The following is a 20,501-nucleotide window of genomic DNA, read 5'->3' on the forward strand; positions in this document are numbered from 1 at the left end:
GCTGGTATCTTGGTGTCAAATTCCTCAGGTGAGCAGCATCACCTGCTGCTGCCCGACCACAGGAGGACGACTACAAAGCAGCATTCACTGTCTGCAGAGGCGCAGGGTCTTACTTCATTCAGCCTGGTCATCTTCTGTGTCTCTCTGTTACATAGGACACTGCAGTTTTCACACTGGCTGTAAATATTTTTGAAATAATCATTCTCTGTTGCTCTTGTTGCGGCTTCTTTGAGTACAGAATCACACAGAGCTCCACATCTGTCTTTACATTCTTTGGTTTGATTATTCTCCATCGAACCTTGATCACTTTCTGTGGGCAACACCACATGCTGCCTCTGAGGAGACTGTCCAAAATACTTATTCTGCTGCTCTGAAAGACGGCAGATTTCTTTTTGAAGGCGCTTTGTGTCACATCTACTGCAACATGGTGCATTTTTACTGAATGCGTTTTTTGTTCAGTGTCTTTTCTTGAAGATGACAGGACACATAAAGCCTGAAAATGGGGGGTGGAGGTGGGGCTAAAGCTCATTTTTGCAAAGGACAATCTGAACGTTTTCTTTTCAAATGCTTTCATATAACCCGCCCCCTTTAGATCACCCAAACTAGACAGTAACAAAAGCATAATGATAACTGATGTAGTAAACTTATATTTCTGTGTTTGTTGTTGTTTGGACTCTGGCACAGTCTGTGCTGGTAAATCAACGTTTGAGCCTTTTGAATTCCCTTGATTATTCCTGGATCAGCGATGTCAAATCGAATGTAGGCATTAACATCATCAACACACCCTGCACAATAACTACCAAAGTTGTTGTTGGTGATGAGCAGCTACTGTGTGGTCTGTCACACTGCAGGGCCTGGTCCTTTGATGCTGGAAACTGCTCATTACTCCAAACTTGTTCAGTGTTATTAAAAAAAAAAGACCAAATGGAGTGATTTAGCAAGGAGAGAGCTCCCTCCTCCTCCTCCTTATCCTCCTTCAGTGCAACTGCAAACACCAAGTCTGCAGCTGCAGCATCAGCAGCTGCTGCTGCACTGACTCTACTCAGGTTGACACTCACTACATTTGTCGTGTCCCTGCAGAGACACACAGGTCATCTTCTGGGTGCAGGCATCACTCCGTAGCCTGTGTGACACTGTGTTTCTCCGGGTTCACCCTGCCCCCCCACCCCTCCCTTCTTTGACAGTCATGCACCATTACTCCATCCCGGTAATTGGGTGAAAAAGTGGGCAGTTCAGGATTTCATATCTGCCTCCACTTTCTCTCAACTCCCTCTCTTTCTTTCCACGGAGCCTCGGAGTGAGTGTGTTGGGCCGGACTGCGCGCGCTCCCAGCCCCCACATACCTGCGCAGAGCATCCACACCACAGACGCGTCTCCACTGACAGGACAGTCGCACTGCAGCAGCAAGCAGCGACAGACGAAAACAGAAATAAACATAAAGAGATAGTTAGATAAAGAAAATACTTTCCACAACCAAGAGGACCCCAGTCAGTCCGCCCTGCATCAGCTGAAATGCTGCTCAATAGAATCCGGTAGGTGTTAATCTATTTTTATTTACTTATTCATCAACAACGCAGTTTTTTTAAATTATTATTATTTCACAGTTTTCAAATCATTAAGTCTTGTTAAGTCATTTTCATGTAAGAGAGTGTCAATCATATAGTCAATCATTTTCCTGGCATGTTATTAATGTTAATGTCATCAAAATGTGATTGTGTTAATTCAGTATAAGTTTTTATCCTCATCTGTATATCCATCGCTTTCACTTTTTCCTCTTCAGCATCATCAGTGATCAATGAGGGGTGGGGTGTTTTTTTTACATGGGTGCATCAGCATTTCCATGGCAGTGACAAAAGTTTTGGAGTGGCTGCTGTTTCACATAGACAGCAGCTCTTTTACCGTCTTCTTTATCCTGCTGCTGCTGCTTTTAAGCACTGAAATGTCACTCATGTGCCCTGCAGGAGAAACAAGGAGATGCTTTTGTCTTTTAAGTGCACATTAAGACTCTTCTCTTTCTTTCTTTTTCATCTCATAAAATGGATCCACATGGGCTCATGTGGATGGATGGACAGGTAGAGGAATGACTGAGGGCAAACAGAATCATATCAGGTTCCTCTCTGTCCACTGGTCCTGTAAGGCTGTGACTACATGCAACATTTACAAAAAGAACATTATAATGATTAGAAATGCCCATTATGATCCAACACAACCTGAAACTTGCTGACCAGCGCTGAGTGCAACAAAAGTAGACAGTAATTAAGTGTCACTTGGTTATTTGCTGCATCTTTGGCCACAACCTCATGCCTAATTTCACCCTGAATTTATAAAGAGCCAATCCCAGACTTAATACTTCCATCATATTGGTTATTTTGAAGTGTATAGATCCTTTCAGGGAAATTAATTGATCATAATAAGGGATATTGGGCTAATTTCAGTAGGAAGAGTCAATACAATATGTGATATATATATATTTATATATATATACATATATACTAGATTTGTTTGAAACAAAGTCCTAAAGTCAGCATCCACCTTTGCTGGTGGGAGTACGAAGCAGATCTTTAATCTTTTAGTGGTTTTATGATTGGTTTAGTAAATTAAAGAGTTTTTGACAGGAAAATAAAAAACTCAGAATTCAATTTATTGCCATGGTTTTATTGTCAACAACACATGACAGAGCTGTGGAGACAGGGACTTCACAAATGTCTCTGTGTGGTTTATGACAGGCTCATCATGGTCCTGCCATGGAGCTGTTGAGTCAGGACTAAGATCGGGGTTTTTGTTTGAAATGTCCTTTGACGCTGCTTTAGTTTCACTGGGTGGTGAAGCATCTGGTGGGTGGCTTTGCCAAAAGAGCTGTCATGTAATGGGAGACAGAACGTTGACTTGTTCGGTGACGATGTGGACTCGTTTGATGGTGAAGCTGTGTGTGGTGGGCGGAGTCTGAGGGGTGGTGCAAAGTGATGATTCTGACTCAGGGGGCTGATGGTGACAGTGGCCAACTGAAGAACAGAGAAGATACTGAGGAGAATACTGCAGGTTCACCAGGTCCACAGAGCAGTTTGTTTCTCAATCACTTTCCTATAAACCCTCAACCTGTCACACGTTTTAACTGCAGTATCCATTAACAGATGAGAAAATGTGTTTTATTTGGAAAATATTGGTAAAAGATGGGTAAATGGGATATTAAAAAGTTAAAATTTCCAGTTAAGGTGCATAAATGATGAGTCATGCCATCTTTCTTCTTTTTTTGCTATAGCATGCAGCTCTACCCATTAGTCACTTTATTAGGTACAGAGGACATCAAATAAAGTGGCAGCTGGTGTGATTCTCTGTTGTTGTTGTCGATCTGCTTCAGGGTTTGATGGGTTGTGCTTTCAGAGATGGACCTCAGCACACCTTGGCTTTAATGAGCGGTTATTTGAATTACCATTATTTCAAACCAATCTGACCATTCTCCTCTGCCTGTGGCACCAATAAGGCGTTTTTTGCACAAAAAAACTAATACTGAATATTTTCTGTAGATGGTTAGCTGGTGGTCTTGACCATGTCATTGTGATTAGATATTTGCAGTGACAAGCAGTTGAACAAGTGTATCCAAAAAGTGGTCGATGAGTGTATAAAGGCGGTTTATACTGCTTATCACAATCTTCTCTGGTCAATTCTCAGTTAAGAAGATGCATTTAATGGTTGACATTTTCTTTTGTTTGACTCAGTGATCAGTTTGTCCACTGATTTAAGATCTGATGCCTAGATAATCAGGCAGTTATCATCAGCATATACTGTATGTGTGATTTTTTTGCTGATAATTGTGTAATCTGGTATTCATTGGTTTCATTTCTGCAGAAGTTGCTCAGGGTAATGGTAGTGCTGATCCTTGTGAGAGCCTGTTTTCTTATAATCTGTCAATGGCATTTTATTCACCAAAAATATGACACCGTAATAACACGCGAGCAGAAATGACATGAAATGTGCTTTTTTCCTTTAGCATTAGTCAGATTATACTGAAGAAAAGAAACCTAATTGTGGGTGATTTTCTTCTAAGAACAAAATAACAAACTTGACACTAATGTAAGTGGTTCGGTTGCAAAAAATGATCCAAGTTTGCCAGATGCTACATCAACCTCTGATTAGAATGTGCAATTGCCAATGTTATTTTAGCAGCATAAGGTAAATGTTTGGTTTAAATTAAGTGCCCTATGAAGAACACTGCTTTTTATGCTGCACTGCATTCCTAGTATACTTCGTTTCAACTCGAGTCAACACATCTGAAATTTTAAAAAAAGATGAAAGGAGAGAGAGAAAGCCACAATGAGAAACTTCGTCTACAGTATATTTTTTGCCTTGTAAAAACACAATTACTGTTCATTTCAGGAAACATCTGCTTTATTTTATCATAGAATCGTTGGTGCCAAAAGCTCAGCTCTCCACTCTTCACTTAGATCTGTCATACCATTGCTTCTGTAGGCTTCAACTGGCTGAACTGGAATCAGGAGTCTTTTTCCAGCTCAATGGTGGTAGAGGCGAGGTTTGCCTGAAGTGACCTCGAGGCAGTGCTGCTGCAGCGACCACCCACTGCTGTTAGTGCACCACTGATAGGGATATCTGCATCTGTCCTCACTACTATTACTACTATTTATATGCATAATTAAAGTTAGCAATGTTATTTTTCATGTTTCTCTAAGTATCGGTCGTCTCTTGCTCTCTTGTCAGTGTCTGCAGGGGGAGGAGACTGTATTAGTTCTGCTCGTGGATTATGCACCGGCTACAGTGTCTTGATGTGTAAATGCAGCGTGTGGAATTGATTTTAGCTTGACTTGCCTTCATTGTTAGCGATATTAAAAGGGAAGCTGAAATGCAGAACGCCTGGCTGTGGCAAGACCAGAGATCTTATACAGTGAAAATGTGATTTTATCTCCTCTGCACAAACTCATGTTGTAGGGCACACTAAAAAGTAAACCAAATGTCTGAAAGTGGCCCTTCCCTTCCCTTTAAATGAAGCATGCTCATTCTTGGTGGTTTAAAACTTCCTTCCCTGAAAATAGAGTGTGTGTGTGTGTAAGAGACAGAGAGAGAGAGAAAAGCAAACGAGTGTGCCAGTGCCCTGGCCTTTAATTTCACTAGAAGCCTTTTGTAAGGGGGTCGGTGTGAAGTGAAAGCACAGTGTGCAGCTGCCCTCCTGGCCCACTGCTCCCTTTTGTGAGACATTTTCTTGTCAAGAATACTAATAGTGATACCAGCTCTGTGGAGTCCACCCAGCTGGTGAGGAAACAGACATCAATTATTCTTCCATCAAAGACAGCCATTTAATATGTCACAGTTTGGTGTGTTTGTGCGGACTCATTACAAGAGAGATGTGTGATTTACAGATGCAGAAAGAAGTTTGACCTGCACTTCTTTCTCAGTCTAGAGGCTCTGACTGGGTCAGTATCAACAGCTGTCACATTACAGAAGAGAAAGCTACTATATTGTGGTGAACATATTATACAATACAATGCTAAATTTATGTAGGTGATACAGCTGCATTAATAGTGTAACTGTACTGTACTACATGGTGGGTACAAAGTTTTTATAAACAGTCTTCAGCCTCAAGTCAAAATCCCAGGTTTAAAGAATGTATTTTAGCAAATATGACAAATGCTGCAATGTAGGTTACACCTAGTCTAGTACAAAGTACCTTAAAGGGATACTTGAGTAAAAGTACAAGTATCTTATCGCAAAATGACTTTGGTGGAAGTTGAAGTCACTTTTTTTTATAACATTACTTAAGTAAAAGTATATTTGCTGTGCTTAAGTATAAAAAGTAATTTTCTGATATACAATGAACTTAAGTTGTAGAAGTAAAAGTTTTAAACAAAACTGGAAGGTTGTGGGTTCAGTGCCTAGCTCAGCTAGTCTATATGTGTCCTTGAGCAAGACACTTAATCCCATGTTGCGTGTCATCTGTATTTGAGCATAAGTGGTTATTTTAATGCAGGAGTCTCAAACTCAAATGACCTTGGGGCCACCGAGCATCTAGTCTGGCCAGTAGGGGGACGGTCAAGTGAAAATCCATTGTTTAAAATTATATCACGAATTTCCTTCATGATATCACAGTGACAAAATAAATAGTGTCTGTGTTGATAAGGAGCAATATATAGTTCACAATAATGTTTTATTTATGATGCAACATTAATCTATTGCTAAAAACAAACAACAAACGTATACATGTGGTGGGCCACATGAAATGGGCTGGAGGGCTGCATGTGACCCACGGGCCACGATTTTGAGACCTCTGTTTTAATGGTATCTCATGTTGTAATGTTTATTACATTTTAAATCTATAATGCAGTGACTATTGAACTAAAGCTTGACTAAACAGTTACATTGTTCAGCCCTTGTCCAGCCTTCACTTTCATATTTGAATTAACTGTCGGTACTGGCAAATAAAGTACCTTTGTATATCCCTCAAATTCACAAAAGAGGAAAAGTCTTCTCCATAGACCATATTTAAGGAGTGGATGTAGTCTTCCTGTTCTCCCTACAAGACCAGTGCAAAAGTAAAAATATATATTGAATGGCCACCAGGGGGCCACTCTACCAGTTTGGGAAAAGAACTCTGAATGGAAGTCTATGGGAAAATGAGCCAACTCCCTTGTTTTATAATGTCAGTAAACATTTTCAATTGTTATATTGAGGTCTTCTTCAAAGAACCTTTGGAAAATATAGTCTGATGTCTATAGTCATCTATTGGCGGCCTGTTTTCTTTCATGCTGTCTTCACAATCCTCGTCAGCTTGTTCCAGTCGATTAAAGTCAGGTGTCTTTCCTAAATAGAGACATTAAAAAGAAGTACACACTCTAACAAACTAGTGTAGACTGATGCGTCTTAGTGTGAGGTTCATAATGACACTGTGTGTGTTTTGTCTTGATACACACAGTGGCTCCTCTGTAGATTATCTTTTCAGCATTTGCACATCAAAAGTTTTGTTGTACTGTTGGTATCAGCAACAGGCAAACTCTGCTTTGGTAATTCTGTCTTTGTTACCAGTTTCTCTGGACACAGATACTGTATACCGACTCTGACAACAACACGAGCAAACCAGAAACCACTTTGTTGTATTCGCCGTCTCTTTCATTTGCTGTTCCCCACACACACACACACACACATACAGCATTACAGTCTCTCTGTTGTGTTCACACTGTGAAAGTGACAAATTATAGACAAAACTGTCAGCACGCAGATTAAAGAGCCTTCATTTTTGAGAGCGAGCGTTGCTTCATAATGCCATACATAAAGGAAATGGAGGCGTGGCTTTCAGCTGGAAGGAATTAAACGTAATTGCTCCAAGAGAACCAAGATCACCCCTGAAAAACAAAGAATCACTTTTATAATTTTGGGGAAACATTTTTAAGTATAACTGGTAACACCGGTCTATAATGTAGATTATGTAATACATGATGATGCCCATGTTTTTGGGACATAAGGGTAAAATGAATGTTAATGTTTTTCTATATTAACTACAAAACTGTGTAATATGAAGTTTGTTTTGTAGCTCGGACAGTGTGGTATATTCAAGGATGTAATATAGATTTACAGGTCAGGTTCTAAAAATTTTCATTGTTCTCATAATTAGTTCATACTGTAAGAAAATCTCTGTTGTCAAATGTACGTTTTGATACATAAGAACAATAATACACATCGAAAATGTAGAGGGTTTTCAATATTGTTGAACTCTAACAGCAGCAGTGGACGTGCTATAATAGCTGCGTTGTGGTGACAGTGGTTAAACGACCTGTGAAGAAATAAACACCTTAGTTACAAGTCAACATAGAAACTGTGCCACTGAAGAAAGACTCCTTAAACAGCCATGAAAAGTAACTTGGAGTACATGTTCTGCTTCCTAATGATTTGCAGCTTCATCACTGCTGCCTCGGGAGGTTGTGTGAGGTCAGTGCGAGCATCCTGCCATGCCTGCTGGGCTAATAACAGGGCCAGACTGATGACGGAGAGCTGGCTGGATGCCGCTGGGCCGAGACGCCGTGTCATTAGCTCCCGGATGTGATGAATGGCTTGTGGTCAGGAGTCTGTGCGCTCAGTTTCTCTTTTGAGAAGCAGAGCCGTTGGTCTTTTGTGCTGTATGAATGCGCTTTGAGAAACATTTTTCAGTACTTTGAGGGACTTGTATGTCAAAGTTTTACACAAAGATTGTGCTTCAGTGTTATTGAGCCTGTTTTGTCCAGGCCTGGAAGAGACTCCCTCTTTCCAACTCCCAAGAAACCACCATCAACACTTTAAACAGACCATTTTAAAGGTTTATTTAAAACATGCATGATGTCTGCCGGCAGTCTGGCTCTGAGTGGTTCGAGGGAACTCCACTGTAGCTGGGATGGTCTGGCCTCTTTTACTGGAACCTCCAGTGCTCCCAGGATCCATCTACACACTCTGACACACACAGTTATGCACATCCGTCACGTAAACATGAAGAGAGAGGGACACACACACACACAGGTAAAGGGAGAGCACGACCCTGGGGTCATAACACACCTATAAACGAATAACCCTCTTAGTAGTTTTTCTGCACTTGCTCAGTTGCCACTTTATTAGGAACAGTCACCCAAAACCATCCCATCACAATTAAGGTTCTGCAAAGGTGTTGATTCACATTTCCTACCCTATATTCTTTTTTGGCATTATTTATGAAATTTCTTTAGACAAACCTTGATCTGTTAATGATTTCATCAATGAGAGTGGTCCCTTTCTTCGTTTTCACAGCATGTATCTTATGTATTACCAGCTGTTAGATTATTCTCTTACTTCCAAAAGCCGCAAATCATGTTAAATGTGAACCGTAATAAACAACTATGAGTCTAGCAGAGGTGACGTTTATTTATGCACATTTCAAAAAGCCACAAAACATAAATCATTAATGGATATGAGCTAAGCTACAAAACATATTTAAGTGTGACGCTGCACGGTCACACCTGTACACGTGTCAGTAGGTGGATGCCGTAAAAGAAACTGGAATACAGATACAGGTTCAGTTTGCAGGTTCTGACCTTTAATGTTACTCTAATGCATGTTCCCCTGACTAGATACATGTGAGGAAATGAATTAATTCATCATTTTGGTTTCCATCCTCTTTACGAATTCATAAGATTTTCTTCTTTTAAATTTTAATTATTTTTCTCCACAGACATGTTCTTCCACTTCTCTGTGTAGTATGTCCCCTCACTCTGGCCTTCCCCACCAAAACACCATCACCACATGGTACGTTGACATTTTCCCACCATCTTTTTCTTTTCATGAAGATACTTGACTCTAAATATGGCACACACACACACACACACACACTTAAAAGCACCTACAGTGAATTGACTTCTCTCTCTCTCTGTCCTCTCTATCACTCTCTATCTGTATGATTTTCTCTCTGCAGATGATTTCCATTCCCTCCAGGTGAACATCCCCCACTCAGGCCCAGTTTCTGCTCTGCTGGGCAGCTCCATCTCCATCCCCTGCTTGGTGTCTCTCTCCTCCGCACCAACCACCGCTTCCTCTTCCCCCATCCTACCGCGGGTTAAGTGGACTGTGGTGTCTGGTGGGGTGGAGACTCAGATCCTGGTGGCGCGCGGTCATAGAGTGAAGGTCAACGAGGCGTTCCGAGACCGTGCCTCACTGTTTAACTACACATCGTCCCTCGATGACCTGTCACTGGGGCTCAGAAATGTGCGTTCCAGCGACTCGGGCCACTATCGCTGCGAGGTGCAGCAGGGCTTGGAGGACGCCAGTGATATTGTACAACTCAAGGTCAAAGGTAACAAATGACATGGGTCATCATAGAAGGCTTTTCAAGATAAGAGAAATTAACTTAAGTTTATTAACATTGTAAAACTCAAATAGGGACCCACTCTTTAAAAATGGCAAGCTATTGTGACCAGTATAATGTTTTTGACTATTTTTATTGCCATTCCTTTAACATGACTACGTTATCTTGAATAGGTATATATAAAATATTATTGACACATTAATAGCAACTTAACTTTATTTTTTAGGGATGTGATATTTAAAACAAAAAAATATACATAGAGCTGGGCAATATGGCCAAAAACATTATCATATTAAAACATTTCAAATCAGTTGATTCAATTATTATTGTGATAAAATGACAGATAATTAAAGGTTTGGTCAGGAGTGAAAGTTGAAGTTAACCAGTTATCTGTTAATAAATATTCATGGTTAATAAAACACATTAAACGATATTTCAAAATGCGCCATGCATAACCATAATATTGATATATACTGAGTGTTTACTATATCAGTGTTGAGGAAAATTACATTTACCATACATATTGTTATTGATTTACTGCCCAGTCCTATATACACACATAAATCTTAAGTAAAGGGCCTCAGATTTGATTGGCAACTTAATAAATCTGCATGGAGCCAGTCCCAGGGTCCCAACCAAATATTGATTTTGTGTCACGATACAGTACTTTATACAATATAAACTCACAGTGGGCCTGTCATAATGTCCCAGACAGTAAATTTAGTGACAAAGTCACATTTATTTTGTTATATTCTATTTTGAAACATAGTCATGATCTGCTGTCTGTGTGTCTGTGCATATTGTGTGTAGGTGTCGTGTTTCACTACAGAGATGCGTTGGGTCGTTATGAGTTCTCCTTCCATCAGGCCCAAAGGGCTTGTGAGGCCATTGGAGCAGAAATGGCTACTGCTGACCAGCTGCTGGCAGCCTATTATGATGGATATGAGCAGTGTGATGCAGGCTGGCTGGCAGATCAGTCTGTCAGGTAAATAATTATCTCTCTTTCTTCTGTAGGACACTCACACTCTGCCTCCACAAGCCCTGAGATTCTTGTATATAAGTCTACATACATTGCATAGTTCACATTTTAAATTCCATTTTCCCAAAATGGAGCCTGATGTATTTGCTGTTTATGAAATAAATAAATTGTAATTACTGACTTGTACCAACACAACCTGAAGGGGTAAAAACTGTAGATTGTTTCCATTCTTCTAGGTACCCAATTCAAACACCTCGTGAAGGTTGCTATGGAGACATGGATGGACAACCGGGAGTGAGAAACTACGGAACAATGGATGTAGATGATCTTTTTGACGTGTATTGTTATGTGGAACAAATTAATGGTATGAATAACTGATACTAGAAATATTTTAGGCCCATATACACTACTGTAAAATACTGTAAAATAAATGTAACTGTATAATAATTGTCGTGTGTTTTTAGGAGAGGTGTTCCATGACTCCACCCCACAGCACTTATCATTTGCTGAAGCACAGACGTACTGCAGAGCTACAGGGGCAGAGCTGGCTACAACAGCACAGCTGTACTTAGCGTGGAATGAAGGTCTGGATCGTTGCAGCCCCGGGTGGCTGTCTGATGGCAGTGTGCGCTTCCCAATCATAACCCCCAGAGAGCGCTGTGGAGGCCCTCAGGCAGGCGTTAAAACAATTTACCGCTTCGGCAACCAAACTGGATTCCCAGAGCCGTCGAGCCTTCATGATGTATATTGTTTTAAAGGTTGGTGTTCTCTTATGAGCAAAAGAAAATTGTTGTGAATTGCTTTCTCACGTTACCTCTTTGGTCCGGTTTTTTATAACTGTGTGTCCTCTACAGATAACAGGAATGCTCCCACTGACTCACCTGTTGACTACGAAGCAACGGAGCCTGAAGACATTGGACAAGATGTTGTTATTCTTACAGAAAAAGACCAAGAGCTGCAGCTGAACCAATACGCAGAGCAAGTGGAGCGAGAGGCTCAAAGTCTGCTGGAATCTTTTGCCTATGTCTCACCTCTTTCCACTCAGAAAAATCTGTCTGATACTCAACCAACAAATGTATCAGACACAACAGAGTCTCCCCTCAACACCACATCTACACTGGACCTCCTTCAGCCATTTTATGAAACTTCATCCCCTACAGACATGAGCTCTTACTCCATGTACCCTTCAGAAGAACTGACATACAGCACAGCCAGCAGCAGAGAAACCTACGATGTCCCACAAAATACATCATTACTTCCCAGTGTTTACAATGAGACAGATTCCCTCCTGGACTTCAACCTCACCTCTCACCAGTTTGAGCTTGAAAGAACAACTGAGGTTCCTGAAATATCAAATGAACTGTACAGCCATAACCAAACAGTTCCAGACTCAGACCCTGAAGAGCACATAGAACCATTAGAGACGCTGAAGGACTCCCAAGAAATTCAAGAGACCTACCTGGATGTTACCAGATCACAAGCTAATTACAGCGAAACAGACAACAACTCTACACGAGAAGAGGAAAATGCTGTTGAGGCGAGTTCAGTAACCAGTGACAACATGCTCCAGGTGAAGTTTGAGGAGGCAACAGTCACAGGACCTGGACTAATGTCTCTATCAACTCAGTCACCAAGTGAGGAAGACGAGTTTCAAACACAAACTACCAAAGCTGGCAATGAAGACCTAACTACACCATGGCTCTCTATTGATGGATCTGGAGATATTTCTCAAGGTATGATTTAATATAATTAGAATCTTCTATAGCCATGCTAGAGCATGTACGTACCTAAATACTAATGTCATCCTGACACATCAATGATGATGCTATGATAAGAAGTGGGTTTTAGTAATGTATTTATTTGAAAGAAATACAGCAGTATTAGTTTTTGAGGTCCAGTATTTGCTTACTTGTGTAATGGGTACATATAACTTCATAACTGTGCAATATTTTGTTGCAGTCTATCTAGTTGTGGTCTAGTTGCTAAAATCCAAAAATGTCAACCTCATGGTAAAATTTTCTAAGGATCTGGAAGGTCTCTGCAAAAAAATAAAAATCAGCGTAATCCCTACAGTTTTTGAGATGTCAGTCAGTTTTGTCCACTTTACTCCAACTGCAATGTGTGTTGAAAATGTCCAGTTTGTAACATTTATGTGTCTTTATTGGCAGAACTTGTTTCAGTTTAAGATACTTATACATTTACAGCTCCTAAAATCACATGTCAATATTTTTGTTTTTTCCTCAGAGAGGGATCTCGATGCTGAAACCGTCAGTTTCACCACCTCGTCCGATTCATCCGCCTCTGGGTTTACCACTCATCCATCCCCCTCTGCTTCAGCTAGCAACGTACCTGTTGAACCTTGGACTGGAATCCCACACCAGACGTCTTCGTCTGATTCGCAAAGCACTGAGAAACAGGCCTTCAGCATCGTCACCACGGCAGCACAATTATGGGAGTCTTCCATTTCTAAACAGGAGGGAAGTACGAGCTTGGAATCAGAAGACTCAGTCACAATTGATACTGAGGAAGAACAACTGCATGTGACCAAGGCTGAAGACACCAGTTTTGCCACCACCAAGTCTTCAGAGAGGTCAAACAGTTCTCAGCTGCCTACTGATTCTACCACAGCACTGTATCGCACACCAGGGTCCAGAGGGTATTGGGGTACTGCGACTATTGCTTCTGAAGAGGCAAGTGGACAGGAACCTGGAACAGATACAGTTACTGCAGTCTTCGGAAAAGACAACGAAGTTGCTCCAACTGAGGAAATTAAAGTTTTTCCGACTGTTGAAGGTGAGGCTAAAGTTTCCTTTTCACTGGAACAGGGAGTTAAAGTTTCTCCAACTCCTGAAGAAGACATCACAATTACTCTAACCTTTGAAGGGGAAACAAAAATTTTACCAACCTTGGAAGAAGAGGCTAATGGCTCCTTTTCACTGGACGAGGAAGTTACACTTTCCCCAATGCATGAAAGAGAATTAAATGTTCACCCAACAACTGAAGAAAAAACAAATTTTTCCACTGCTATAAGAGAAGAAACGTACATTGCCAGAACACTTGAAGATGTTAAAGTCACGCCAGTTCTTAAAGGGACAACTGTTTCCCCTACTTCAAAAGAAGAATATAACATTACTTCAACCATTGAAGATGAAGCTAATGTTGTCCCAATCCTTGAAAAGTTTGATGTTGGATCAACCATTGAAGAAGAAGCAAATGTTGTCCCAACCCCTGAACAACTTGATGTTGGTCTAACATCTGGAGAACAAGCTAATGTTTCCCTACACTTAGAAGAGGAAGCGAATTTTACCACAGTCCTTGGAGAAGAATCTAAAATTGCTTCAACCTCAGGGGAAATTGTCAACTTTGCTCCTACAGTTGAGGAGGATTTCACCATCTATCCTCTCGATTCCCAAAGTTCTAACTGGGCTCTGGTGACCACCACAGCTGGACCCCAAGAATCTGTCAATGATCTCGAGTACAGCAGAAGAACCACTTCCCCCTCCTCAACAGCAGCTTCACGTTCCTCCACAAGTACAAAGCCCACCAGAGCTACAACAGGAACGACGACCACCACCATCACAACCACCATGCATTGGTCCAGACGCGCCTGGAGCCCGACCACATCGACGCCCAGAATTTTCCACAAGACAACAGGGCCTCAGAGGGTGACACACCACAAACCACCAGTGGATCAGGGTCTGGTGGATGTGGAGTTTAGTCCCACCCAGCCACCCACCCTGCTTATCTTGCCCAATGAGAGGGCAGCTGTAGGCAGTACAGGGAAAGCTTCAGGTAACGTTAAAGCCACTTTCTTCAGCTTAACAGTCCTCTTCTTGCTACTCGACGCAGTGATGCACTAAAATCCCCAAACCCACCTTTACCTCCATTTTCTGTCAAACTTTTCCCTTCCTTTTCAAACGATTACCTGTATTTGTTTCACTTGTCTCAAAAAGCCCCCTTTGACTCCTTCCACCTCTCACTTCTGTCCTTGTGATCCCAATTCCCCTCAAGATACTCACACTGGGAAGGTACCCATTTGGCATTTGCCAACAATCCAGTCCTGCTGTGCATGACATTCTCCTCCCTATCCAAAGATTGACTTCTGTGAAGTACTGTGATATAGTGGTGTGCCTGAGTGAATGAGTGGTTTAGTACTTCTTCTCATGAAGATTTTCAACAAAAATCATGGTTAGCATTGGTTAACATTCCACAGAACCATAATCAGTGGGTTTTGTTTTCTGAAAATTGAATCAAGTGCAAATTATTCACTCGCACACACTGATATTCTTTAACACTCACTGTGTGCTTTTTATGTTTAGCAGTAATTTGCTTGTTAAAATAGACTCTTTGTTTCTCTTTTACAGCAATTGTGTTGAATGTAACAGCGCTAACAAGTGCAATTGCAATAATGTTTTATATTTAATCCATAACTGTCAGTTTACTAGTTCTATTGATATTTAAGACTACTACCAAAAGCACAGATTATTATTATGTTTATAAGCACAAATATTATTGTTGCACTTACTATCACATTAAGTGTCCTCTCTGGGTTGTTGTTTTCTGTTGTGTTTAGTCACTTCTTGTTCTGTTGCTTAATCTGTTGTTTTGTTGTTTTTAGGTGTAATAATGATAAAGTCAACTAAGTCATGTGTGTCAACTCCTCTTTCAGTCTCAAACATTTAATTTTGGAATTGTAAAGCCTCGGTTGTAAGGAAGCTGAGGAAAGAACTGCAATTAACTTAAGGATGCGGGTTCCATTTTATTATATTCTGTTTGATTGGGCACACTCTCAGTAGAAGATGTCTTAAGTTTGCCGAAAACTTTATTTTACATTAGAGTTAAACTTTCCATGTTGAGCAGTTTATATTTAGTTTTTTAACAAAACACATATGTAGATTAAATAAGTGAGAATTTGTGGCTGTGCTTTAAAAAACAACTCTGTAAGTAAGCAAACGGGGCAGTACGGCATCATTGTTTCATACTAAAAACGTGGTATATTTCAGTGGTTCTGCCTGATCTAGATGTGGAATATTTAGCCAAATGGAATGATAGTTTTCCTGACTGCATATGATTCTCATTATGTGTAAGGCCGTTATTACCTTTTATACACACACTAACATAAAGAGAGCTCTCTAAATAAATAGCACTTTATGAGTGCTTGGTATAATGACAGACACCACAGAGTTCCTGTTTATAGGGTGTCAAGGGAAACAAACCAGAGCCCTTGTAAAATGTTTAATTTTGGTTGTGACACACATACCACCACTTTGCCTTCTTTCACAAATGTAGAAAATTAAAATGAAACTCCAATCCCTCGTTTTTCTTCAGTGCCTTGTGATGGTGACACACAAGAGAGAGATTCTTTTGCATGGTTTGATCATTCACAAAGGAGTTTGGCAACACGGCATCAGTTATCTTTTTTTTTTCACAGTGTTTTGCTGTTTTCTTTCTCCTTTAGTTTAATTTAGTCTAACTCTGAATAGAATAGAGGTTTTTCGAGGCTGTTTGCGTAACAATTATACACCCTCGTGATTTACTTGTCATCAGAAGAAGGTTTTTCTCAATAGAGACCGAATGTCAGATGTCTCTTTAATGTGTCCTTTGGTGTATTTTTGTCCAGTGCACCATGTTTGTCGTCCTACGAAACCCTAACATCTGAACAAAGCAGCATATACCACGTCACTGCTTTTTAACAAGAACATTGTTGGATCTTTTCCAAATAAATTTGTGAAATGCTATTTAGTGTAATACACATGCTTTTAGTTTTAAACCACAGAAAATCCAACTGATATTTTTTGGAAACTGGTTATAAGGAAGACAGTTTTACCGTTTGTTTGGTTTTTTAATATTTATACATTACTTGGTAGTACAAATATGATATGTCAAGTTAGTAAAGCGGAACATGTATAATAATATACATCCTAATGTATCCTAATGTGTTCTTTTGTACCAGTAAAACACTGTAGGCTACCAGACTCTACCCTGTGTTCTCAGGTTAAAGCAATATTATAATCCACTAATAACTGGACCTTTGTGTTACAGACGCTTGTGTGGACAACCCTTGTCTCAATGGAGGCACCTGCACAGACCGAGACGGGCAGATTAAATGTCTCTGTTTGCCGACATATGGAGGCACCTTCTGTCAGACTGGTGAGTTCTCCTTTCTGTTGTGTGTTCTAAATAAGTTGTACTTCACAGTTCACACTACTTCATTCCATTGTCCCCTTCTCGCCCTCTGTGTTTGCTGTCAGACATGGAGCGATGTGAACCAGGCTGGGACAAGTTCCACGGTTTCTGTTACCGACACTTCGGCCAGCGTCTGAGCTGGGAGGTGGCAGAGCAGCACTGTCGCATGCTGGGAGCTCACTTGGTGTCCGTCATGACCCCAGAGGAACAGAGCTACATTAACAGTACGTCTACTGTGCCAGCTGCCTGCATACACAGGAAATTCATGTGGTTAATTTATGGTTTCATTCAGAGACTCGTTGTTGTTATTCTCTTCCCCAGGTAACTATAAAGAATACCAGTGGACCGGTCTGAACGATAAGACTATTGAGGATGATTTCCGCTGGTCTGATGGGAACCCACTGGTGAGTGACCTTAGACATAAGGAGAAACAAATGCCCACAGTGAAGTGCATCATAATTAAAATTAACTTAGAGGATGTCCTCACTTGATAAAATTGCAGTTTGGAACATTGCAGTTTAACAACAGCAAAGGCTACAATCTGTTTATTTATTTTTTTTTTTAATGGCCTGTGGGATAAGTAAATTAAAAATAAGTTGTCATCTTTGCATTAGAATCTAGAGTAGTTCATGTTTTCATTGTGTCATACAGTATATTAAGGCTCCATTATGTTTTAACTCTTATACTCTAACTACAGTGCAATTGTAATTGAAATGAGACTTGACTACATTGCAAATCAAATCACAGTGTATGTTAGACTACTTTTTAGCTTTAGCTTAGCTTTGGAGTTTAGCTTTTGCCCTTTCAAGAGGAAGAAACATACAGAAACAAAGCAGAGATCTATTCTCAGTTACTCTCAGATATAGTTGTGAGATATAAACTGATAAAAACATGGACAGACATTTCTTTCTCTCACAGCTCTATGAGAACTGGTACAGAGGACAGCCAGACAGCTACTTCCTCTCTGGAGAAGACTGTGTGGTGATGGTGTGGCACGATGACGGACGCTGGAGTGACGTGCCCTGCAACTATCATCTGGCCTACACCTGCAAGAAAGGCACCTGTGAGTTATTAAAATGAGAATTAAAAGCTCTTCAAGTTTAAAGCTCTTCATCAATGCACACGGCTCCCTCGTGTGGTTAATTCAGTCCATTACATAACCATACATCAGCGATATCATGCAATGATGCAAAGTTGTGAATAAAAATAAGATCTTCAGTGTTTGTCTCTTCCAACAGCCTCGTGTGGTCCACCACCAAAGGTCCGAAACACGTCCATATTTGGAAAAGCTCGACAGCGATATGAAACCAATGCAGTTGTACGTTATCACTGTGCCAAAGGTTTCCAGCAGAGACTCAGTCCTCTGATCAGGTGTTTGCCTGGAGGCATGTGGGAGAGGCCGCAAATTATGTGCACCCCTGGTAAGATAATCTTGACCATCAGACAATATGTAATATAAACTTGGATTTAAAATCTGAATATACTGGATTATTGATCTCCACCTGTCATATGATAAAATTAACCATACAATGAAATTAAATGTTTTTATCAAATGCTTGACAGGCAGGATGATTATGCCATCAAATTAGGAAAATATCAGCTCTTAAGTGCCTTTCATGTGTATTTTTACTGCTACTTTTGTCAGTAGTAAGTGATATATTTGATCTGTTATTGGTGTCATTTCCGTTACTATTGTCTGCACTATTGTCATTATCACATATTTACTTCACATACTTCAGAGCTGTATAATGTACAGCATATTTATTGATAGAACCATAATATTATTTATTAAAAATACTAGTATATTTTAATGGGAAGTTTTGACAATAATAAAATGTAGGGGGTGTATGTTTATGCAATCTGTTCACGTGGTTGAATAAAAATGAATGAATGTATCTAACAGTTGATATAATCATTCATTTTTCAGAGGCTGGAGGTCCAACCCAGCAGCCCGAGCAGACGTCACCAACCCACAACCTTGCAGCGATTCAAGACGAGTTTGAGGCTAAGGAAACTAAGAAGACACCACAGTACTGGGACATCAAGTTTTAAGAGTCGGCTTTCCTTGTCTTGTTGTGTTTAACTCTGCTGCTGTGAGATGACACAAGAACTGAGTGCTTTTACCAATGACTGCTCAAACAGCACAGGACACACTGAACTCAACTTCCTCTTTTCCAAAGAACATGAGTGCACTTAAAGGCTCTGAATTCTTTTAAGGGGTACACTTTTTGCTAAAAAACAACAACAACCAACATTTATATTTTACCAAGAATTTAAATGATAATGCAGTGACTGCCAGTAACAATAAGACCAAGGTTAAAGTGATGACCTTACGAGTCATTCTCACAGTAAATCTCTCTGCCAGCTTCAAATCTACATTAATAACTGTACTCTTTGTGGTTTTTGAAGAAACTATTTTTTTTAAATGGTGCTAATATTTTCAGATCTTTGTAGACACCAGAGATGTTTTTTTCCAGTGTGATGTAAAAGTGAGACACATCACTGCTTTTCCAATAATCTGCATCTCCAAAGCACAACGTCAGTAAATACTGTACATATGTTAGCGTTCACACCTGTGATTGCTGTCCGCATTCTGAAACCTCTGATTTTCCAGCCGACACAGTTTTGTTCGTCAGCTTTATGTTGTAATAAAGTTTTGTAGAACAAAGCAAAGAATAAATTGTTCTCTTCTTTTACCCTCAGCACTGTTTTGTGGGCTTCATTTCACTATTTGATATTTGTTTCAACAGCACATGGAGTTTTTACAGATCATTGGGGTAAATAGATAGATAGATAGATAGATAGATAGATAGATAGATGTGTAAAGGAGAATAAATTACATAAATTAAATATTAAGAAGATATAAACAGCTACACAAAGAACTCTCTTGCTTTTACTGCGTGTAAAAGTAGGCTAAAAATATAAAAAAATATATAGAATGATTAATGTTCACCCTAAAATAAATAAATAAATAAAAACATGTTTATGTCTTCATTAAAATGGCTACAACAGAACTAAAATCAAGGTGAGTTTGACCTCTCATTACGCAGCTGTGTGCCCCGCCCACACACCTGTGCGCAATCAACAAACATTTTGCGTCACCTGTGTCGTCACTCCGTCGGAAATGGAGGGTCACGAGGGAAAACAGGGCAACAGGAACATGACGTGAGTCAGAACATGTTTGTAAATGTGTGTATGTACAGAATGTTAAGGGACAAAAATGTGAAAACATAATGAACATAGCGCATTATAACACCTACGTAGGTGTTATAATGCGTACCTGATAGAGGAACAAACACCTGGACACACGTGTGTCAGACAAGCTGCCGAAAACGTAAAAAACACGATCTGTTGTAACTGTTTATTGTTGGTTTACTTTTTTTTTTTTTTGCTATTTACCGGAGAAAAGTGTGTTTCTGTCTGAGGTGACCAGCAGGTGGTGTTATTTTATCCTCTCTGCAGTTTCAGACCAGCGGTGTTTAATTCAACGACTCCAGATAGTTGACACACATTTCTGTCTGAGTGTTACTG

At 40.1% G+C, this 20,501-nt stretch overlaps 1 protein-coding gene across 1 annotated transcript; it reads left to right on the forward strand.

The window, feature by feature from the left end:
• The first annotated feature begins 1,260 nt into the window (after positions 1 to 1,260).
• Positions 1,261 to 19,672, forward strand: LOC131447886 (brevican core protein-like). Its single transcript, XM_058619963.1, has 14 exons — positions 1,261 to 1,532; positions 9,176 to 9,249; positions 9,416 to 9,793; positions 10,616 to 10,790; positions 11,021 to 11,148; positions 11,249 to 11,542; positions 11,639 to 12,517; positions 13,029 to 14,576; positions 16,827 to 16,934; positions 17,036 to 17,194; positions 17,292 to 17,374; positions 17,889 to 18,033; positions 18,209 to 18,391; positions 18,898 to 19,672. Exons 1-14 carry the CDS (start codon positions 1,513 to 1,515, stop codon positions 19,020 to 19,022), a joined length of 4,299 nt encoding a protein of 1,432 aa, XP_058475946.1. The 5' UTR covers positions 1,261 to 1,512; the 3' UTR covers positions 19,023 to 19,672.
• The last annotated feature ends 829 nt before the right edge of the window (positions 19,673 to 20,501 follow it).

Source organism: Solea solea, chromosome 20 (assembly GCF_958295425.1).
Source record: "Solea solea chromosome 20, fSolSol10.1, whole genome shotgun sequence".
In the NCBI taxonomy this organism is placed as follows: Eukaryota; Metazoa; Chordata; class Actinopteri; order Pleuronectiformes; family Soleidae; genus Solea; species Solea solea.